Source organism: Rhinopithecus bieti, unplaced genomic scaffold, assembly GCF_001698545.2.
Source record: "Rhinopithecus bieti isolate Rb0 unplaced genomic scaffold, ASM169854v2 scaffold_5216, whole genome shotgun sequence".
Lineage (NCBI taxonomy): Eukaryota > Metazoa > Chordata > Mammalia > Primates > Cercopithecidae > Rhinopithecus > Rhinopithecus bieti.
Genome location: NW_016805021.1, coordinates 672,163 through 688,669, shown reverse-complemented (window position 1 = coordinate 688,669; position 16,507 = coordinate 672,163). Strand labels below are relative to the sequence as shown.

At 40.0% G+C, this 16,507-nt stretch overlaps 1 protein-coding gene across 1 annotated transcript in view; it reads right to left on the bottom strand.

Moving 5' to 3' along the window:
• The window catches only part of JMY (junction mediating and regulatory protein, p53 cofactor), a 91,416-nt gene that overhangs the window by 37,144 nt on the left and 37,765 nt on the right, over positions 1 to 16,507 (bottom strand). The window contains 1 exon segment of the mRNA XM_017870893.1: positions 9,617 to 9,790. Within this exon segment, the coding sequence (XP_017726382.1) occupies positions 9,617 to 9,790 (174 nt within the window).

The following is a 16,507-nucleotide window of genomic DNA, read 5'->3' as shown; positions in this document are numbered from 1 at the left end:
CAGAGCGAGACTCCGTCTCAAAAAAAAAAAAAAGAATTAGAATATGAAAAAAAGTCATGAGTGAGCATGCCTAAGACATCAAGGGGAGCATCAGGTGTAGATCTGGGTGCAAAGTCTCGGCAGACTTTTTAAAGGGAATAATGAGTAATATCTGGGAATAATGAGAATTTTATATTAACAGAATTTTAGCCAGATGGTTAAGTGTGTCTCTGGGTAAAACACCTTTGAGAAAAATAAATGGTACTGTGGGGAAAGAATATCAGTTGTGTAGATGAGGACAAACTTCGTTGAGGCTGATTAATTGCAGATGGCTTTGAAGAAGGGGTGGCATTTTGACAGGCACATAAGGAGAGAAAAACCACTGAAACGGCATGCCAGAGGCGAGGAGCAATCTGAGCTAAAGCCTAAAAATTTCTGTGCCTGCTAACGGATGGAAAGCAGTCCAGCCTGCTTGCTTTCAGGAGAGAAAAATGAAAGTCATGAGAGATATTAGGAAAGCAGGTTGTTATCATATGAGGTTGTCTTAAAAGGCATTTAAAATGTCAGGCTAAGGATTGTGTATTTAATTTGACAGGAAACCACTGTGGGATTCTACCCACTAAGTGACATATTTAGACTTCATCTTAGATTTACGGATTCTAGTGGAGTTGTTTGCTATAACAAAATCAGCATGTGTGCTTTCTTTTATTGCAATTACCTCTGAATTTAAAACATACAGGTTTAAAAGCACAGAATTAGGATTTACAAGTATGGGATAGAAATTTAATAATGCTACAAGTCAAAACTTAAATCCCTTACTCAGGATATTATAATAGAAGTTCTTTTCAACGACATGATTACACTTTATTTAACAATACAAATGGAAATTAGAGAAGTTATACCTTCTTTGAAAAGTCTAAATCCTTTGACAAATATGTGAAGATAACATAGTTTGCCACCTTAATATATTCAAATATACGGAATATGAAATACTCGAATGCCCAGTATGCTTTTCTTTTAAGCTGCTGTTTAACTAAGTTTTTCTTTTCTTTAGAGAGGGGGTCTCACTATGTTGTCCCGGCTGGAGTGCAGGGGCTAGTCACAGGCACAATCATTAGCGCACTGCAGCCTCAAACTCTCAGCCTCAAGTGTTCTCCTGCCTCAGTCTCCCAGCAAGCTGAGAGTACAAGGCACACCACCATACCCAGCCTTTAACTGACTTTTAAAACTCAGCAGCTACAACATCTGTCCAAAGGTTAAAGATCTGTAATTAGTCGATTGTACCTAAAACCTTAAGCTAGTTCTCCTTAACTTTCAAAGTCTGAAGATGTGTGTACATTCCTGTCTATTCATCTCCAAGTTCATCCTTCTGTCTTGTGATGCTAGGTTTGAGAATGCAAATCACATTTAGCCTTTGCCAATAGGAGAGTTTGGAAGAGGGAGGAGATATGCTTCTATCTGCATCCCTTGACTTCAACAGGTTGTTGTTCCTGTCAGCATCACCCCAGCCTTATTTCACCCCAGCCTCAGCAGTTCCTTTCTGAAGCAATAACAGAATCTAATTTGCAGTTTTTTCAACCCTAGGCTCATAGTACAACACCAAGACAAACCAACCCCTCAGTACTGAATCCTCTGAGAACTAGGTTTCTCCATTGAGCACCAGGCAAGCAATGCCCTGTTTTTCAGGTCAGCTCCACGGGGTTCCTCCTCTATGCTTCAGTTTTAATAATTCCAACCCCTTCTCTTTGTTTCTCCAACCCAAGGAGTGGTAGCTGTTTTTACAGCTGCTTGCTCTGAGGTACCTTAGAGTTACTTTCTTGCCTTCTCAATTATCTGGTTAACAACTTTATATCTAGTTAGCAAATTCTTTATATTAGATTCTCTCTGTTGAAATAACCAGTTTTTCTGATTAGCTTTCAACAGACACAACTATGGAACAGAAATTTAATAGTGTTCAGAATTCAAAAATCTTAATACAAAATCATTCTTACTTGCATGGTTAAGTCCATGTACCATTTATTGATAGAGAAGAAAGAAAAAAAAAGTGTAAAAACTTGCACTCTGGCTTCTTTTTTTTTTAGATGGAGTCTTGCTCTGTCGCCCATGTTGGAGTACAGTGGCGCAATCTCGGCTCACCGCAACCTCCACATCCCAGTCTCAAGCAATTCTCCTGCCTCAGCTTCCCAAGTAGTTGGGATTACAGGAGCATGCCACCACACCTGGCTAATTTATTATTTTATTTTATTTTAGTAGAGATGGGGTTTCACGATGTTGGCCAGACTGGTCTTGAACTCCTGACCTCAGGCCCACCTCGGCTTCCCAAAGTGCTGGGATTACAGTAGTGAGCCACTGCGCCCAGCCTATTACGGCTTTTTGAAGAGGAAAAAAAATTTTCTTAAAAACCTGTGACAAGTTATTTGAAAGTGACTTGTACTTTGTTGTTGGATTAATGTCTTTACCTTTATAATATGAGTACAGCTACAAACACAAAGAACATAAACATGCTTTCTATGCTTTTAAATGCTGTCTTTTAACTGACTTTTCATAGCTTTAATGTTGCAGCCAATTGGTAAGGAACTTGTTTAATAGTTTATTGTACCTAAGACATTAAACAAGGGTACTAAGTACTTTTCCTAACTTGGCAAATCTGAAGATGTGCAGCACTGGGTAGCTGGATCATGTGCTAAAAACAATGACACCTCTGTTTTCAATTTCAGTGCTAGAAAGAAAACAGTGCCTGTTTTTAACATGGAAAAAGAGCGTGTGTCAGCTACGATAGTGAAACTAGTTTATAAATACAAATTTCCTGGCATGGAATTATTATGAAGCATAGTACTTGGATACTGGCTTTTACGTAAGAAACATAGTAGGGGGAAAATCCACCTTAGATTCTTTGGTAAAACAAATGCCAAGATAAATCTGTGAACGTACCATCACAAAGATGGGGGGACAAAACTGAATATACTAACGTAACAGCACCCAAAATGCAAATTTTCCGGACCCTGGAGTTGCCTGAAGATAACTCTTGAATGATCTAACAACATGATTAGCTTAGTATCTATTCATGGGTTTTTATATTCAGAGCAAATATTAAGAGATTTTTATAGCCAAGACAAGTGTGAAACACTATGCTTTTTTAAAAAAAAAAATTAAAGAAATCGAAACTCAAGTGAACTAAAGGAAAATATAGCTCAGGTGAGATATGAGTATCTTAATGTACAATGGTGGCACCACCTAGTTCACAGTGTGCATGCAGTGGATGCATACAGTGGTAAAAACTGCACCCTGCACAATAAATAGCACCTGACCAAGGGGGCAGAGTAGATACTGAAATGCAGCCCATGTTTTGCAGGCCATGTGCATTTCTACACTTGATGAAAAAGGGCTCTTTCCTAATTTGTCTGATGGGCTAGTGGCAGTGGGCGGGTGGGGTGGGGAAGGGAGGGGTGCAGTTTTCTGTTTCACAGAAAGGCACCTACAGACTTGCCCTGGGGGCTAGGATAAGAATGAAATGCACATTCAAGAATTCACTAGGAGACAACTGGCAAAATGAGGTGACTCACTACAAGAGAAAAAAATGCAAGTGCCTTCCAGTTTCTAGCTTATTTACTTTCAGGAAGTATTTAAAAATAAATTGGACAATCTGTTTGAAGTGCTTATGGTTGATCAAGATGATGGGTACAGGCCAACTGGCTCTGACCCACTAAAGACACTGGATTTAAAAATCTAAAGGTTCATCTAGTTCAACTTCATTTTACTTTCATTTGAAAGTAACTTGTACCTTGTTGTTGGATTAGTTTAATCTTTACCTTCACAATGTGTTTATAGCTACAAATACAAAGAACACAAACATGCTTTCTATGCTTTTTAATGCTATTTTTTAACTGACTTTTGAAGTTTCATAGATTTAATACTGCAGTCAATTGGTAAGACCCAGAAAAACTCACACCCAGAAAAATTGTAACCTTCAGTTCAGTATGCTAAATCCCTAAGTTGTTTCAAGTCCTATTTTATTAGGCTAGTGGTTCTCAAACTTAAGTGTGTATCATAATCACCTGGAAAGTCTGTCAGAACAAAGATTGCTGAGGTCCATTCCTAGAGTTTCAGTAGAGAAGATCTGAGGTGAAGCCCAAGAATCTGTATTTCTAACAGGGTTCCAGGTTATACTGATACTGCTAGTCAGGGGATCACATTTTTGAGACCCAATGTGGGAGACTTAGAATCTGTGAGCTCCCTAAAGGGGTGTCTATCTCAGAAAGACTTCAGGCCTAAAATAATGCTGGGTAGGCAGGAGCTGCTTAATGCTTAACAGGTGAGATATTATGTTAATATCATAAATATTAAATGTAAAAACAAATATAAATACATTATACACTTGGGATGTCAAGTTCTCTTCCTTCCTATCATAGTTTAATACCTAGGTTAATGAAGCCCTTGGAAATCAAGCTCTTCATAAAGAGAAAAGGTCAATGATTTGGTTAACAACTTTATACCTAGGTAACAAATTCTTTATATTAAATTCTCCTTGTTGACGGCTGGGTGCAGTGGCTCACACCTGTAATCCCAACACTTTGGGATGCAGAGGCGGGTGGATCACCTGAGGTCAGGAGTTCGAGACCAGCCTGACCAACATGGAGAAACCCACTCTCTACTAAAAAATACAAAATTAACCAGGCATAGTGGCACATGCCTGTAATCCCAGCAACTCGGGGAGGCTGAGGCAGGAGAATTGCTTGAACCCGGGAAGCGGAGGTTGCGGTGAGATCGCACCATTGCACTCCAGACTGGGCAACAAGAGTGAAACTCCATCTCAAAATAGTAATAGTCATTATTATTATTCTCTGTTGAAATAACCGGTTTGATATTTTGATTAGAACCCAACAGACACAACTGTCCATAGATATAACATTCCAACCGTCTTTCCTCTTATCTCCTATAAATCCTTAGACTAAAAGCATACCAAACAATTCACACCCTGTGGATAACAGCAGGTTTTGCTACCAAACACGTGTGTTCAATCCCAACCATGCTACTTTCTGGCAACCATCAATGGTGCTGGATTGGTGTGAAGATTCAATTCAGTTAGTGCCAATACCACATCGCCTGGTTAAAACACAAGCACTAAGTATAAGCACTAAACCATTCCTCTTTGTACATCTCTTCATTGGGAATATTCTCCATTCCAATCTCCGACAGAGACTGTAACATACCCACTTCCTACTGAAAATTCTTGTTCATTCTTCAATAGTGAAGCACTAGTCCCTCTTCTTACATATCTTTAATCACCCCATTTTGTGTGCTTCTTATTTAAGTGTGTACAGTCTTCACATTTAACTTTTTTTTAAAAAAAAACCTTTATTGAGATGTAAGCTGCACACAAAAGGCAACATTTTGAGTGTAAATTGTGATCGATTTTGACAAATTTATACATTCATTTTTCCCACTAAAATCTAGATTTAAAGAGTCACTCCAAAGAAGTCTGTGGTGCCTGCTCCCTGTTAATTTCCCCTAAACCCAGGCAACAATTATTTAGCTTTCTCTCAGTACAGATCAAAATGATCATTTCTAGAATTTATTTTTTTTTATTTTTTTTATTTTTTGAGATGGTGTCTCACTCTGTCTCCCAAGTTGGAGTGCAGTGGCTTGATCTCGGCTCACTGCAAGCTCTGCCTCCCAGGTTCATGCCATTCTACCACTTCAGTCCCCGGGGTAGATGGGACTATAGGAGCCGCCACCATGCCTGGCTAATTTTTTGTAGTTTTAGTAGAGACGGGGTTTCACCGTGTTAGCCAGGATGGTCTCCATCTCCTGACCTCGTGATCTGCCCGCCTCAGCCTCCCAAAGTGCTGTGATTACAGGCGTGAGCCACCATGCGCGGCCTAGAATTTCAAATAAAGGTATCACAAAGTTTATGCTCTTTGGGTTAGGCGTCTTTTCCTCAGCATATTTCCTGTAAGCAATTTTAATATCGCTTAATTTATATACAACCAAGTGAATCCATTTGGAGTGGTCAACTCAATGAGTTTTGACAGCTGTATACACCTCTGAAACAACATTAATCAAATACTGACCATTTCCATCAACTCCAAAAGATTCTTTGTGTCCCTTCTAAGTCCATCCCCCTTTATACATAATATATTCTTTTGTATTTGGCTACTTTGACTTAGCATGATTTTAAGATTTACCCATGCTGTGTCTATCAGTTCACTCCTTTGCATTGCTGAAAATTATTCTATTGTAGTCACGTGCTGCGTAATGATGTTTCAGTCAACAATGAAAACATATACAATGGGGTTTGATAAAATTATATTGGAGCTGAAAAATCTGTTTGATTGGTCTAGTGACAGCGCGATGATCCTGATCCTGGGTAGGCCCTAGGTTAATGTGTGATTGTGTTTCAGTTTTAACAAAAGGTTTTAAAGGTAAAAAAATAAAATTATTTTCTTTTTTTTCTATTACTAAAGCAATTACTTTGCTAAATCAATTATAATTGCTTTTTTTTTAGCTCCTCCAGATCTAAAAAATCTGAGTAGATTTTTTTAACTTAAAAGTAACAAGTAACCAGTAATGCAGTTAAAAAAAAAAATCTTTGGAATCAGAAATGCCTGATTTGAGTACTGTATCAGTTCTACCACTTACAAATTAGCTGTGAACAAGTACATAATTATCCCAATATTAGTTTTCTTATCTATGAAGTAGGAAAATACAAATAATAAGAGTACCCAACTTGCAAGGTTGTGTGATAATTAAATTAGCGGATCTTTTTAAAAGCAACACAACACACTCAATCTAATGCAATGTACGAGCTGCTAACTAAATCTAGCTGTTGACTAACAAAAACTTAAATTTGCAATTCACAAGTAGGATCAAGAATAAAATAATAGTCATGACTGACGGGGCATTTTCTCAATGTCTTAGAAAAAGAAATGAAGTGAAATACCATTTTTACCATCAGAAAAGACACAAATTTTCAAAATATGTTTTCTGTTCCTCTTCACCTACACTCTACTTCCCAGGAAAAACGTAGCAGTTAAGTGATGCTAGTGGACAATACAGGCTGACAAGTAGGGTCAATCAATTTGCTAATATTAATACTCAATGCAAATCATGATATAATTATATAAAAGAATGCGTACAGGTTCTGAATAGTCACTGCTGTGCTATAGAGATTATGTCTGTTAAACAATGTAGCAGTCTAAAGTAGGTGGGTGTCCATATCATCCAGTTTATTCCTGGCCTTCTTCTAGTCAAGTTCTTAGCAGACAACCATCTGTAATTCATTTAAAGAAACAGGAGGCCGGGTGCGGTGGCTCAAGCCTGTAATCCCAGCACTTTGGGAGGCCGAGACGGGCGGATCATGAGGTCAGGAGATCGAGACCATCCTGGCTAATACGGTGAAACCCCGTCTCTACTAAAAAATACAAAAAACTAGCCGGGCGACGAGGCGGGCGCCTGTAGTCCCAGCTACTTGGGAGGCTGAGACAGGAGAATGGCGTGAACCCGGGAGGCGGAGCTTGCAGTGAGCTGAGATCCGGCCACTGCACTCCAGCCTGGGCGACAGAGCAAGACTCCGTCTCAAAAAAAAAAAAAAAAAAAAAAAAAAAAGAAACAGGAATTTCCAGGCTGGGCAGTAGCTCATGCCTATAATCCCAGCACTTTGGGCAGCCAAGGTGGGCAGACTGCTTGAGCTCAAGAGTTCAAGACCAGCCTGGGCAACACAGGGAGACCTCCATCTCTGCAAAAACTACGACAAAAAACAGCTGGGTGTGGTGGCATGCACCCATAGTCCCAGCTACTTGTGGGGCTGAGGTGGGAAGACTGCTTGAGCCCAGGACGTCGAGACTGCCGTGAGCTGACATCATGCCACTGTACTCCAGCCCGGGTGACAAAGACGCTATCTCAAAAAAAAAAAAAAAAAAAAAAAGAAACAGGAATTTCTGGCGTCTAAAAATGATTTGTTCCATGTTGCCGTTTTAACCCAAATGCCAAGTTTACGATAAAACTGACCAAAACAAACCACCCCCCCACCCTGCAAAAAGATGACAGCACAGTATTTTCAAAGGTACTGATAAAGGAATACGTCTGAGTCGTGTGACTGTCCTACTCTCCACCCTGATACATTAGTAAAGAGAAAATAAGACACACAGAAAACCTTATTTTCTCATACATTCTCAAATATACTCATCCCTGTCCCCATGCATAAGGTTCTCAAAGGAACTGCTAATTTTCTCAAATGCTCAATCTTACATAATGATATTCCAATTTAACCTATTATGTGAAAAGACAATTTTAATGTTCTAGTCCAGCAACATTTATATGTGAATTACACATAACATTTAAGGTCAGCTATAAAATCAAACCCTTAAATGCTTGCCTCAAAAAATGCTTTTTCAGCCATGTTGTGGGGGAAAAAATTACTTTTATTTCTGAGACAGAGTCTTGCTCTGTCATCCAGGCTGGAGTGCAGTGGTGCAATCTCGGCTCACTGCAACCTCCACTTCCCAGGTTAAAGCGATTCTCCTGCCTCAGCCTCCCAAGTAGCTGGGACTACAGGCATGCATTACCACACCCAAATAATTTTTGTATTTTTAGTAGAGACGGGGTTTCACCATGTTGACTAGGCTGGTCTTGAACTCCTGACCTCAGGTGATCTGCCTGCCTCGGCCTTCCAAAGTGCTGGGATTATAGGCATGATCTGCAGCCGCTGAAAAAAATTTTTTGTAATGTACTTCTTCACATACTACTAAAAAATATCATGTATTTAAAGTTCTGTCATTAAAAATTTAAAACTTTCCTAACAAGTTCTTCTAAAAGAAATGTTCCCAAAACTAGATGGGTGTGGTGGCTCACACGCCTGTAGTCCCAGAACTTTGGAAGACCGAGGTGGGCAGATCACTTGAGCCCAGGAGTTAGAGACCAGCCTGGGCAACATGGCGAGATCCCATTTCAAAAAAAAATAAATGTTCCCAAAACTTTTTTTCCCCTTGGAGACAAGGTATTGCCCAATCATGGCTCACTGCAGCCTCGACCTCCTGGGTTCAAGCAATCTTCCGCCCACCTCAGCCTCCTGAGTAGCTGGGACTATAGGCATGCACCACCACATCCAGCTAGTTTCACTTTTTTTTTTTTTTGTAGAGACGGGTTCTCCCTATGTTGCCCAGGCTGGTCTCAAGCTCCGGAGCTCAACTGATCCCCTTGCCCCAGCATCCCAAAATGTTGAGACTATAGGTGTGAGGCACCATGCTCAGCCTGCCCAAAATTTCTGGTAATGAAGTCTAAGACTACAGAGTCTCCAAAACATTAAAGAGACACGACTAGAGAAGGAAGGAAACTGCAGGAAAGGGAGAAAATAGGGATCCTCCCAATGTATTTATAACTTTGTGCTAACTTGAACACATTACTTTCTGGGCTATCCTCAACCCTGGCTACTCAGCAGAATTGCCTTTTGAGGTGCTTTAGAATGGATGCTCAGGCTACAACCCTAATCTACCAAATAAGAAACTTCACAGAAATAGGACCAGGTACCTTTATTTTTTTTTTTTTAAGTTCCTCTAGTGGATAACGCATGGCCTTTCAGGCTGAGAACTATGAAACAGGCAGGCTACTAGTTAGGATTAATTAAAAAAAAAAAAAATACCTTGATCTGCTGTCTTCGTAGCATGGCAAGTTCTCTCATGTCTCGGAATGGCTGTAGTAAATACTGATAGAGTTCAGTTGTAGCTTCTGCAAGGCTGCTGTAGGCTTCATCCTCCATCTGATACAAGTCCAGAAGCTCCACCATGCTCTCTGTATTCTTGTGCTTATCCAAGAGCTGTGGAACAAGACAGTTTCACAACAACTAAGAAAATCAATTCTAATAACCTATAAATACTTGCTCTGAATTCTCCCTATCATGTCAGGGCCTCGGAACCCTAAAACACAGAAGCAAGAGGGAATGAAAAGCATTGACTGCTTTTCATCACTATCTCCATACTTCAGGTGTCTCACTACTCAAGACCACTGCCTGAATATTTCTTTTGAGGCTCAAAGTATTGAGCTCATCAGTCTTAACTCTTCCAATTTTTTATTTTCCTTTTTTTGTTTTTTCAGACAGGATTTTACTCCTGTCACCCAGGCTGGAGTACAATGGTGCGATCTCAGCTCACTGCAACCTCCACCTCCTGGGCTCAAGTGATTCTCCTGCATTAGCCTCCCAAGTAGCTGGGACTACAGGCACACACCACCACACCTGGCTAGTTTTTGTATTTTTTTTTTTTTCTTTTGTAGAGCCTGGGTGTCACCATGTTGCCCAGGCTGGTCTCAAACTCCTTGGCTCAAGAGATCCACCCGCCTCGGCCTCCCAAAGTGCTGGGATTAAAGGTGTGAGCCACTGTACCCAGTCCCAAAATGTTTCTACTATCTAGTAGAATGAAAATCATCTGAATATGGAACATTTCCAATAAATTTCTTTAATTTCTACCTGTCACCTCCTTCAAAATCATGTCAGGCACTGGCCTAGGAGCTGGACATACAAAAACATGGTCCTGGTCCTCAGAGCTTATAGTGTAGTGAATAAACAGAAAACAATTTTTAAATAATTTAAATTTTATAAAAAATTATTCTTTTCCCAATGGTTCTTTTAGAGACAAAGAATTCCAAACTGTGATAAACATTATTAAAATTATAAATAAAAGTTTTATAAAAGAATAAGGCCAGGTGCAGAGGCTCATGCCTGTAATCCCAACACTTTGGGAGGCCAAGGTAAGAGGATTGCTTGAGGCCAAGAGTTTGAGACAGGCCTGGGCAATGTAGTGAGACCTTGTATGTATGTATAATTGGTTGGGCGTGGTGGCTCATGCCTGTAATCCCAGCACTTTGGGAGGCCAAGGAGGGTAGATCACAAGGTCAAGTAATCTAAACGATCCTGGCCAGCGTGGTGAAACCCCGTCTCTACTAAAAATACAAAAACTAGCTGGGCGTAGTGGCATGTGCCTATAGTACCAGCTACTCGGGAGGCTGAGGCAAGAGAATCAATTGAGGCGGAGGTTGCAGTGAGCCGAGACTGCGCCACTACACTCTAGCCTGGCAACAGAGCGAGACTCCATCTCAAAAAAACAATAATTTAATCTTAGGCATGATTTCTTGGGAGAAAAAATGTAAAAATTAGCTCATAGTCCCAGTTATGGGAGGCTGAGGCATGAGAATTGAGCCCAGAAGGACAGATCTGCAGTGAGCCGTGATTGTGCCACAAAACTGCAGCCTAAGTGACAAAACGAGACCTTGTCTCAAAAAAAAAAAAAAAAAAAGAAAAAACAAAACAAAAAGCAGCTAGGCACAGTGGCTCACGCCTGTACTCCCAGCACTTTGGGAGGCCGAGGCAGGCAGATCACTTGAGGTCAGGAGTTTGAGAGCAGCCTGGTCAACATGGTAAAACCCCATCTCTACTAAAATTACAAAAATCAGCTGGGCGTGGTAGCACGCACCCATAATCCCAGCTCCTCAGGCGGCTGAGGCAGGAGAATCACTTGAACCAGTGAGGCGGAGGTTGCAGTGAGCCAAGATTGTGCCATTGCACTCCAGCCTGGATGACAGAGTGAGACTCCATCTCAAAAGGCAAGTAAATAAATGAAAATAACAAATGAAAAGAACTAATACAGAAAGACATTAATTTACATATGCATACATGGACATCATTTACCATCATCTCCCCAAAGGCACAAAATTCTTCTATTCCCTTTCATACCTATAGTTTGCACTGCTATCTTTCTCCCCACTTATTTGTGTTTTAGCTTCGTATCAGTTCATACGTGTAACCATGCTGAAGAGACTTCAGACTCATTTCCTGTTCAGATTTTTGGCACAACATGTAGCAGCACTGTATCATTAACAATTATGATAAATCAGACAATCTACATTAAAGTGCTTTTATAACAAAAAAAGTGCCAAATATTAGCTATCATTCTGTTTTTTTAAGGCTGCTGTTGAAGCTAATATGGAGAATTTCGACTTCTCTAGTATTAACTGAGCAGTTCTATCAGACCAACTTTTGTTATTGATAAAAATAACAAACCGTGGGGCAAAATATTACAAAACAACTGCCTGTAGGCACTACAAAGTGACCAAAATAGCTATAAAATGGAAGGGACATCAACAATACCTTGGAAGCAGGGAGGGCTCTAGGTGGTTTTTTGTTTGTTTGTTTGTTTGTTGTTTGTTTTTTTGAGATGGAGTCTTGCTCTGTCACCCAGGCTGTAGTGCAGTGGCGTGATCTCGGCTCACCGCAAGCTCCGCCTCCCAGGTTCATGCCATTCTCCTGCCTCAGCCTCCCAAGTAGCTGGGACTACAAGCGCCTGCCACCACACCTGGCTAATTTTTTGTATTTTTAGTAGAGACGGGGTTTCACCGTGTTAACCAGGATGGTCTCGATCTCCTGACCTCGTGATCTGCCCGCCTCGGCCTCCCAAAGTGCTGGGATTACAGGCGTGAGCCACCGTGCCTGGCTTGGGTGGTTTTTTTATTCATGCCTTTCAGCCTGAGGGTGTGCCCCAGTAGATGCCAAAAGGGGAGAGGTACAGCTAAAAACTCAGAAACCCACAGTCTTGCTGGCTTGAAGAATCTGAGGACAGAGTTCAGGACAACCACAGCAGCTAGAAAGCCAGAGGACAATGCTGAAAGGGACACAGCCTAAGAAGAAGGAACTCCAAATTCATATATAAACTCTACTCAAATTTCTGGCTGATCACTGGAACTATACATGCACAGGACAGGTACTAAGCAATCCAGATAAAACAATAAATATTTCATCTGCTGCCTTCTGTTGATTGACATCTGAATCCAATCAACTTGACTGCTGAAAATAAGACTGTAAAAATCAACATTCTGAGGGAACATAACAGAATCCAGAGGCTCTACAATGTATCATCCACAATATCTATTATATAATCCAAGATTAACAGACCTGCAAAGAAATAGGAAAACAAAACTCAGTCATCAAAAAGCAATCAATGGGGCAGGTGCGGTGGATTAAGCCTATAATCCCAGCACTTTGGGAGGCAAAGGAGGCAGATCACTTGAGGTCAGGAGTTCGAGACCAGCCTTGGCAACATGGTGAAACACCGTTTCTACTAAACATACAAAAATTAGCCAGGTATGGCAGAGCATGCCTGTAGTCCCAGCTACTTGGGAGGCCAAGGCAGGAGAATCACTTGAACCCAGGAGGCAGAGGTTGCAATGAGTTGAGATTGAGATTGTGCCACTGCACTACAGCCTGGGGTGATAGAGCAACTCTGTCTCAAAAAAAATTAAGAAACTTTTTTTAAAAAAAGCAATCAATGAAGACCAATCACAAGATGAAACAGATATGGATTTAACAGACAAATATTTCAAAGAAGCTATTATAATGCTAACTGGACATAAAAGAAATACACTCATCAAGAATAAACAGGAAATCTCTAAAAATAGAAACTAATTCCAGAACAGAAAATTCACTATATGGGTATAAAGTATGGTTGTAATTACAGTCAATGAACTTGAAGATAAATAAAGATAAATTATCCAATCATAGAAAAAAAAGAAAGCCTCAGGGACTCATGAAGCAATATTAAAAGGTTTTCTCCCACAACCTGAGATGAGGTCTCACTATATTGCCCAGGCTGGTCTCAAACTCTTGGATTCAAGCAATCCTAGTGTCTCAGCCTCTCAAAGTGTTAGGATTACAGGCGTAAGCCATTGTACCTGGCCAAAAGGTCTTAACATAATTGAAGTTCCAGAGAAGAGAAAATGACTCAGAACAAAATATTACAAGAAAAATCCCAAATTTGGTGAAAGAAGAATCTACATATGTATGAAGCTCTAATAGCCTCAAGGGGATAAACGCAGTTACCCACAAGTAGGTTTACCATATTACAGTCAAACAACTAGAAATCAAAAATAAAAGAGAAATTCCTGAAAACAGCCAGAGAAAAATAACACAGGAGGAACAAGTACACCTGTGAATGCTGACTTCAAACTAGAAACAACAGAGAACAGAAGAGGAAAAAAAAAAAACACGACAAAACATCTGTCAACCCAGAATTCCATTTCCAAGAAAATATCCTTCCTGAACAAAGAAAAAATAAACAGTTAAATTAAGAGAACTCATTACTAGCAGATGGACACCATAAGAAATGTTCTTTAAAATGTGTTCAGATTGAAGGAAAATGATACAAATTTTCATAAAGGTATAAAGATTACTGGAAAGATTACAGGTGTATCTGACTATAATAAATATGAAACCAACAGCATAAAGAACAGGGATAGAGATGAATCTACACAGACACATATGAGTTCTTAAGTATAAGATGGGCCGGGCGCAGTGGCTCGTGCCTGTAATCCCAGCATTTTGGTAGGCCGAGGCAGGTGGAGGTGGATCACTTGAGGTTGGGAGTTTGAGACCAGCCTGGCCAACATGGCAAAACCCTGTCTCTACTAGAAATACAAAATTTAGCCAAGTGTGGCGGCACACGCCTGCAATCCCAGCTACTCCGGAAGCTGAGGCACAAGAATCACTTGAACTCAGGGAGTTTGAGGTTGTAGTGAGCTATGACTAAGTCACTGCACTCTAACCTGGGAGAAAGAGCAAAGCCCTGTCTCTTAAAAAGAGATGAAGTGGCATAATATTAACTTCAAGTATGGTTTAATCTCTATGGCAACCACTAAAAGAATAATAATTTAAGAAGGTATGCTATAAGCCCCAATATGTTCAAGTTATTAAATTAACCCAAAAGAAATCAGGAAAGGAAGAGGAGAAAAAAGAAGTAAAAACCACAGGCTATTTTCATATACATACTTCTATGTCAAAAAAAAAAAGAAAAGAAAAAATAAATAAATAAATAAAAGGAAACCAAAACAGAAGATATAAACAGAAAACAAGGAGACATAAATCCAACCTTGTCAAGAATTATATGAAATATAAATGGACTAAACTCTTTAATTTAAAGGTAGAGTTGTTGGAGTGGATAAAAAAGGAAGCCACAATTATATGTTGCCTAGAAGAGATGAATATTGAAAACAAAGACACAAATAAGTTGAAAGCAAACAGTAAAGCGTAAGAAGGGTAGAGGGACTATATTAATATCAAAGAGTAGACCGTAAGATATAGAGTATTACTGGAGATAATGCAGAACCTTTTTTTTTTTTTTAAGACAGAGTCTCACTCTATGACGCAGGCTGGAGTGCAGTGGTGTGATCTCAGCTCACTGCAATCTCCACCCCCCGGGTTCAAGCAATTCTCCTGCCTCAGCCTCCCAAGCAGCTGCGATTACAGGTGTGCACCACCAAGTCTCACTAATTGTTTTGTATTTTAGTAGAGACAGGGTTTCACCATGTTGCCCCCAGGGTGGTCTTGGACTCCTGAGCTCAGACAATCCGCCTGCCTCGGCCTCCCAAAGCACTTAGGATTACAGGCGTGAGCCACTGCGCCCAGCCCAGAACATTTTATAAAGACGAAAGAGTCAATTCATCAGGAAGGCACGACAATAATATGTGTACAACATACTTAACAGAACTTCAAAGTACATTAAGTTATAATGGAAAGAATTTTTAAAAAGAAGGAAGCAAGTTCACAGAGTTGGTGATTTTAACACTCCTCAGTCACAACATCCTCATTAGTATAATGGTGACTAAAAGAAAACGAAACACAAATGTACAAAAAAATTCAGTAGAAACAACAGGTAATCTGAACCGACCTATATCCACGCAAGCGATTTAATCAATTAATACTCTTCCAAAACAGAATGCATCAGGCCCAGATAGGTTCATGGGTAAATTCTACCAGATATTTAAGGGAGAAATTATGCCAGTTCTCTCAAATCTCTTCCAGAAAACAGAAGTAGAGGGAATACTTCCTAACTCATTTTATGAGGCCAACTTTAGCCTAATAGCAAAAACAGACAAACATTACAAGAAAGAAAAAACTACAGGCTGAGCATGGTGGCTCGTACCTGTAACCCCAGCACTTTGGAAAGCCTAGGCGGGAGAATCACTTGAACTCAGGAATTCAAGACCAGCCTGAGCAACATAGTGAGACTCTCTTAAATACCCAGGTGTGGTGGGAGACTTGCTTGACCCTGTGAAGTCAAGGCTGCAGTGAGTCCTGATCGTGCCACTGCCCTCCAGCCTGGGCAACAGAGCGAGGCCCTGTCTTAAACTACAGACTGACACCTCCCATTAGCACCAACACAAAAATCCTCCACAAAATATTTAGCAAGTCCAACAATATGTAAAAAGAATTATATACCACAACTGAATGTGATTTATTCCAAGTATACAAAAGGCTAGTTCAACATTCAATAATCAATTAATGTCATCTATTACAAAAACAGGCTAAACAAGAAAAATCACATGATCATATCAACAGATGCAGAAAATGCATTTCACAAAATCCAACACTCAATTCATAAAACTCTCAGCAAACTAGGAATGGAAAACCTCCTTTACCTTGATAAAAAACCTTGAGCTAACATGATACCTAATGGTGAGAAAGTATTTATATATATATAAAATACATATG